This window comes from Cnephaeus nilssonii (assembly GCF_951640355.1).
Source record: "Cnephaeus nilssonii genome assembly, chromosome: 21".
Taxonomy (NCBI): Eukaryota; Metazoa; Chordata; class Mammalia; order Chiroptera; family Vespertilionidae; genus Cnephaeus; species Cnephaeus nilssonii.
In genome coordinates, this window is record NC_137092.1 from 33798610 (window position 1) to 33805991 (window position 7382).

The 7382-nt window shown below is 39.4% G+C and overlaps 1 protein-coding gene across 1 annotated transcript; it reads right to left on the reverse strand.

Moving 5' to 3' along the window:
• Positions 1-250: 250 nt before the first annotated feature.
• Positions 251-6273, reverse strand: LOC307093294 (apolipoprotein R-like; the record flags this gene model as incomplete). The annotated part of the gene is made up of 4 exons (XM_079761273.1): positions 251-425; positions 1224-1399; positions 3117-3287; positions 6189-6273. The coding sequence occupies 4 exons, from the start codon at positions 6271-6273 to the stop codon at positions 291-293; spliced, it is 567 nt and encodes a 188-aa protein (XP_079617399.1). The 3' UTR covers positions 251-290.
• Positions 6274-7382: the final 1109 nt, after the last annotated feature.

Here is a 7382-nt window from a genome sequence, read left to right on the forward strand (position 1 = left end):
GAACTGAATTTTTGACAGGTGCTGATTTATTTCTGCCGTTCCACCAAATCCAGGAAAACAGAGCTTAATATGAGCTAAGACACAAATGATCAATAGTTCCACATTATCAGTGTCACTAAGATTCTCCTAAAACAGGTGTTTGTTTATCTCCCCCCCCCCCCCGCAGTAAATAATAGTACTTAAGGTACAGTAGACTTGCTAATAAGAGAAATGTAGCTAATACTTTACTGGGGGTGATGAGTGAGAGGAAATCGATGTACTCATTTCTAACTGGTGTTCCTGTTCAAGTCTTACTCTTGCTTGAGTCGTTTAATCTCCAGAGACAGTTTGTACACCTCCAGGGCCATTTTCACGTCCGCGGGGTTTGGGAGACACTGCATGAGTTTACTGCCTTCTACCACTTGCTCACAGCCATTGTGGACTTCCTAAAAGAGATAAAAGGATGGATTTTGAGAGAAGTTCTCTCCAAACTGTTGAAAGTAGAAGATTCCTTCAGGATGCCTCATTGATGACAACAAAATTGGAGTATCAGGACCCTCCGCAGGACGGATGGAAGAAATCCAAGATATGAGGACATAAATCAGAGAAACATCAGACATTGATTCCAGACCAATATAGCAGGGGAGGAACAGTGCTGCCGAAGACACCCAGGGGCCCTCTTCAGGGACAACTGAGGGATGGTGTTGGTGGCTAGGCAAAAGCATAGCACTTATGGTAGAAAATACAGGGCTGGTGCCAGGTTACCTGGGTCTTTGGAAACCTGCCCTCCTATCTAGAGGCCTTGTTCTTCTTCTTTTTTTAAAATATATTTTATTGATTTTTTACAGAGAGGAAGGGAGAGTTAGAAATATCTATGAGGGAGAAACATCAATCAGCTGCCTCCTGCACACCCACTACTGGGGATGTGCCCGCAACCAAGGTACATGCCCTTGACCGGAATCGAACCTGGGACCCTTGAGTCCGCAGGTCGACACTCTATCCACTGAACCAAACTGGTTAGGGCGGCCTTGTTCTTCTTGCTATTCAATGAGAGAATTAGAACTTGAGAGAATTAGAACTTGCCTTAATGAGCTCACCAAGGGCTTTGAGGGTGAAATTGCTGATTCCAAAAGTGATTTAAACAACTCAGAAATGATTCCTGACAAAAGTCAGATCTCATCAGTGTTGGTTGGGACAATGCTCTGGAGAATGTGGTATAGCTCCCTGGTATGTGTGCCACTTACCCACTCACACTTGGGCACCTCTGGGTACCAGGTTCTGTTTTCGGAGCAGGTGATGTTCTGAGAGTTGACAACACCATAACCAGAGTCACACTGGATGGTGACATTTTCAGACTCAATAAATAGGTCTTTATCCGCGGACAGATTTCCATTTTCTACCTTTGGTTTCAGACACAGAGCTGTTGTTAATGGAAACACAATTTGATCGTCTTGTGATTCTCAGAATAAGATCTTACAATATTAGAGAATACTGAGGGGTGAATAACACCGATAATAAATTATACCTGCATGATGCGAGTTGTTTTGACCTCTACAGTATTTATTGTATTATTGTAACAATAAAAGTAACTTACATCCTACTATCAACATAAAACATTATTATTATCTCCATTTTGCTAGAGTGGAAAATTAGGTGCAGATAGTTTATGTGACTTGTCTAAGGTTGCATAGCTTTTCGGTAGCATGATTATGATATACACCTAGGTATTGTGGTCCTAGAATCTGAGTTTTCAAAGCGACTATATCTCAAAACCTTACCCTTTATATGATCGTAAGACTATAATTTTAAGTTGCATATTCTTACTATCTCTCTGTATTAAATGGAAATAATGGAGAGAAATTAGTCCCTTGAGTTGTTGTTTACAGTGTGGGTTTTTTTAAAAGGCACACCTAATCTTTGGGGTCAACCAGGAACCTCCTATGAGGTCAACTTCACTATGAGAATATGGTAGCAGAAACAAAAGCATACATGCAGCATTGCAGAGCAGTGTGGAAACTGTGGCTCACTTAATAAGTGGTGTAGGGTTCATGGATTATTCGTTGGGGAAAAATAAACTTTTAATTTTGACCAGAAGCCCATAGAAATTCCAAGTGGGTTGGGGGTATCAATGTGAAAGATAAAACAATAGGAGACTATATTTCTGTGACCCTGTTATAGGCAAATATTTCTTAAACAGGACACAAAAAGCTCTAACATCAAGAAAAATATTGATAAATTGAGCTAAATTGGCATGTAGAACTTCTGTTTATCAAAACTAGAACACTCACACACCACTGGTGGAAATGTAAAGTGTTGCAACCACCATGGAACAAAATTCAGTATCACCTACTGAAAATGAATATGTGCATACTCTATGAAATAGTAATTCTACTCCTAAATTTATTCCCAACAGAAATTTTGGCACATTTGTACCAAGAGACATGCATAAGAATGTTCATATGAGCATTATTCATAGTAGCCTAAAACATAAAAAAAAATCAAATTTGTATAAGATACTAAAATGGGGTATATTCATCCAAAGGAATATTATACAGCAATGAAAACGAATAAGCTCTCATTACAAGTAAAAACACAGGTGATTTTCCAAAACATAATGCTGAGGAAAGAAGCCGGGCACAACAGAGTGCATGCATGATTTTCTTTACATCAAGTTAAAAAGTTGGCAAAATTAAACCATGGTATTAGAATAGTGACCTCCTTTGGGTTGCAAATGGGAGAGGACATGTGGAACCCTTCTGGGTGTTGGCAATGGTACTGCTTCTTGACCTGAGTTATAGTTTCATCGGTCGACTCAGGCTCACTTTATGATACTGGTTGCCCTAAATACCTAAGATTTGTGCACAATTCTGTAGCATGTTATATTTAAATTAAAACTTTTATTAAAACAAAGCAAAATGGTGGCCTTGTAGAAAACATACCTCTGAAAATACACATGTTGGTAGCCTCTGAAAACATACATCTTGGTCCACACTTTTAAAAGATTGTACTATATGCATGCATTAATATTAACTACATGAAGTGAATAAACAGAATACAAATTTCTAAGTGCTGCCTCTGGCTGGGAGGAGACTCGATGGTTCTACCTTAACAAGAACCATCAGTAAAGTTGAAATTACCTTTACACTGAGGGGCTGGAGATGACCATTGTGAACTTCTGCAGGTGATTTGGGGGTGTCCAACCAGAACATATCCTTCATCACATTCATAGTGCATCACAGTCGTAAAGGATAAAAATGAACTTATGTCATGATGGGATCCATGGGCAATCCTAGGAGGCATTCTGCAGTCTTGAATGGTGATACAGAAAGGTGAAAGAGAATGAGCTAGTGTTTAACTTAATTAACTATTCAGATTGAGATACCCCTCTCATGTGATAGAACTAAGTCATTAAATCATATTACTGAGGTGTGTTTCACTTCCTAACAAAATCAAGAGAAAGGATTTGTTAACCTTCACTGTGTTAATCATTTCATATACTAGTATGTTATATCACTTACTCCTCACATTTAACTCTTTGAGACAGTATTATCATCATTCCTATTCTAGAGAAAATGAAACACAACCTTAAAGGGGTGAATTATTCTACATACTAGTAAGTACCAGTGATTAATAAAATTTAGGGATGAGAACAGCAGTCTTCTTGTTACTTTCAATGTCAAGTAATACCCCATACTTGAAAAATAGGTGGCTCAGAACCAGTTAAATTAATTTTTTAAGGATAATATTGGGGGAGGTGTTTTATAACGCTTTTGATATCCTGTGAATACTACCTCTAGCTCCAGATAATGCAGATGAGAAAAGGGTTGTGAGAAAGCCTGGTATGTCTTCTTTCAGCAGCTCTGAAGATGAGAGCTAAAGACAGATTTCTGCGCTTTAGGATTGGTCTGTATTCCTCACATTATTCAGAACAAAGGATAAGTACTTCCCATGGACTAGAACTAGGCTTCATTGAAAGGACACCCAGGTGGAGTCCTCGTCAGGTCTATCCAGAAAGGACCACCTGAGGGGCAAGGAGGGCCTCAGTTAAAAAAAGCTCTAGGAGTCACCAGAAATCTAGGAGACAGGAACAGGTACGCTATCAACCAGACTGGGAGGTGGGTTTGACCGTTCACCAGGAATGGCAGTTGGCAGATCCTCAGTGATGATGAAGTACCGACAAAAACAAACAAACTCACAGGAGACAGAGCAAGCTTTAAACACCCGAGGGGCCAAGAATCAGCTCAGGTCAAGCACTGCTTCCCTCCTTCTGCCCTTCCAAAGCTTCAACTCTGGGAAGTTCAGAAAGCCTGGTCACAGCCATTCCAAGGTAAACTGTTTAATTCACCTGTGTACAAGTCAACAGCTTCCATGAAACCTCAGATTAAGTACCTTCTTAGAAATATTTTTTAAAAATTAGCTCTTGCCCTGGCCCATATGGCTCAGTTGATTGGAGCATCATCCCAAACACCAAAAGGTCACAGGTTTGATTCCTGGTCGGGGCACATACCCAGATTGTAGGTTCGATACCCAGTTGGGGCACGTGCAGGAAGCAACAGATCAATGTTTCTCTTTCCCTCTTCTTTCCTCTCTCTCTAAAATCAATAAAATCATGTCCTTGGGTGGGTATTAAAAAAATAGATCTTAATTTTCATGAACCACATATGTATGGAGTTCTCTACTAGGCTCTTCAGGTAATATTAAGAGCCATACTTGCAATATACTTAGATAAGATATAGCCATTTAAATAGTTACACTACAACACCAGTCACACAAGTGCTAGCAGAGTAGGACAACAAATGAGTTCTATGAAAAAGGTTGATAGAACAGAGGACTGGAGTATCGGGGGAAGATGCCCAGGAATGACTTGGAGGTACATGAAGGATGAGTAGAAGCGAGTAGCTGATAAGATAGTAGAGGCAGATCAATACTGAGGCAATGAGCAACGTCTCTGATCTCAGAAGGTTGTTACTATAAAGAAAAGGGCAGGCAGAATCAGAAAGGGAGATTTCAGGTCAAAGTTGACAAGCATTAAATGCCATTTCAAAGGGTTGAGGCTACAGATAATGGAAGATTTGAGGAAACAGGAGAAACAGAGACAGGGAAACAGACACATGAAGAAATGATTGAAAGATGTTGACAAGTTTAATAAGGTTTTCTTCGGCTACCTCAGACTCTAAGAGAGGAGAACTCAGAGACAACTTGGAGGCCTGAACTTCCCCTGGGCAGAATGTTCTTCAGGCTGTGCTGACTCTCTGACCTAAAGGTAGTGCTCCTGCTCGGTGATGTCCAGGTGTTTGAGGAAAAAATCACTTCCCAGTTATGAATTCTTCCTTAACAAGCCCATGCTTTCCCCCTCACCTATCTCATGGTCTCCACACTTTCAAATCAAGCTGCTAGCTCACATGAGAGCATTCAACTATTATTTCAGATTCAGGATTTTCCCTCCCAGCTATCCCCAAGTCCTACATTTTATATGCCATGATAGCCATTTTCAGGGAATATGCATAGAGATATCTTTATTATGAAAACAAATTCTCCCAAGTAAAAAAAAAAAAATCTAGCACAAGAGAAAAATATTTTGCGTAAAGGACATTTCCATTTAGATAATATAATAACATATTAATATCCATAACTACAGATCTTCAAAAGTTTTAGTAAGTTCTCTCAAACTCTTTTACTTCTTCATTTGCAAAAATAAACTTCTACATTTCAATAACAATGTCTTACATTTATGTAATGGTTTATAATTCTCCAAGTGTCCTATATTTTACTCTAGAAAAGTTACTATTAGTGATAAAGGACAATATTTTTACTTTACTGATAGAATTCCCTCCCCCCACCCAATGAATCACTAACTAAGGTTGTAGATGGCATAATTAACTTACTTAGAAAGTAAATGTATTTTAAAAATTTGGAGCATTGAAATATAAGAAATTTATTTGAAAATTAAAGATTATTCCTTGCTAAAGCAGCCTCACAAGAATTTTTACATATAAACACAATTATTCTAGTCATAATAACAGCCTCTATCTAGAACAATGTCTTTTATATTTTAAAACTCTTCATTTTATTAATAACATAGTTCATTATATTCTTTCAAAAAGGTTATAAACTACCACCAATTGACTACATTTGATGAATTGTTGTTTGGTATTTTTCTTTATATCTTAGAGAAACTACCTCCTTACCCCAATTACCACTGTACTCACCACACAGGCCTGAAGGGCACAGCAGTAGGGTCAAGACCCCAAGGAGGTACAGGGCTGGGAGAATGCTCTGCAACTTGGGGGGCATGGTGCAGAGTCTCAGAGGTGCCACACTGGGCTCAGCGTTCTTAGACACCTCGACTCAAAATGAAGAAATGTTCTGTAAGTAACAGTCAAAATGGTGCCTAAGCCAAGGAGCTCAGCCTTGGCAAAGTCCCAGCACTGTGTCACTAAAAGGGAGGGGCAGTGGGAGTGACTAGGAGACCAGGTGCTGAGCTCAGATCTGTCAGGGAGAGCTGATAAGGTTTGGGAAGAAGAGTCTAGAGCTTGAGGCAAGAGCCCTGTGGGGTTCTGTACGTATTTACTATTGTAACCCCAAGACTTCATTGCTGTTCAGATGGTAAAGGTAATGAGTTTCTTTCTGGATATATGATTCCTCTCTGAGTAAACAAAGGCAAAAGGCACCAGGATTACAGGTCCTGATGCACAGGGTATGTGGTGGGCTCTCCAGGAATTACAAGGCATAGTATGAAAGAAAGGAAAATATCTGAGAAACAGTACTTGTCCAGCAAAGTGGTTTCTTCAATTTGGGGTTTGAATTGCTCATAGAATAAAGTTTTTTAATGTAGGAATTTAAATTTCTTTCTAGTTAGCCTATGGTCTACCAAGAACACACTAATATGAGTCTGTGAGAAAATACTCAAGAATCTAGTCCAAACAATAATTATTCTTATAATACTCCAGATGGGAGCCTCTTTACTCCCTGGGAGTGCTGATATACATGAAACACCAAATGACTCACTCTATGAAACTGTTCTGGTGTAGGAACTATCCTAGTCTGTGTCTGCACAGGAGAAGCATGCACTGAAAGTGAAATGGATGGACAGGATCAATTAAAGAGAAAGGAAGGTTTAGTATGACTTTCAACTCTCTGGATGATGCTGAATACGGAGGAAGCCCAACACTTTGTCTCTGAGCAATAAGAGACAAGTGAATGGAAGGCACATTTGTTATGCTTCGTGAATTGGTAACCCCAAGACTAAGTTTCTCTTAACCATCCAAGACTGCCTGACTGTTCATCCAGATTATTTCCTAAATTGTCTCCTTAAGTGGGACAGATAAAACTACCAACCTGGATTCCATATCTTGCCCACCAAGTGGATATCTGTGTTTAGCTAGTTGCCTAAAACAAAAGAG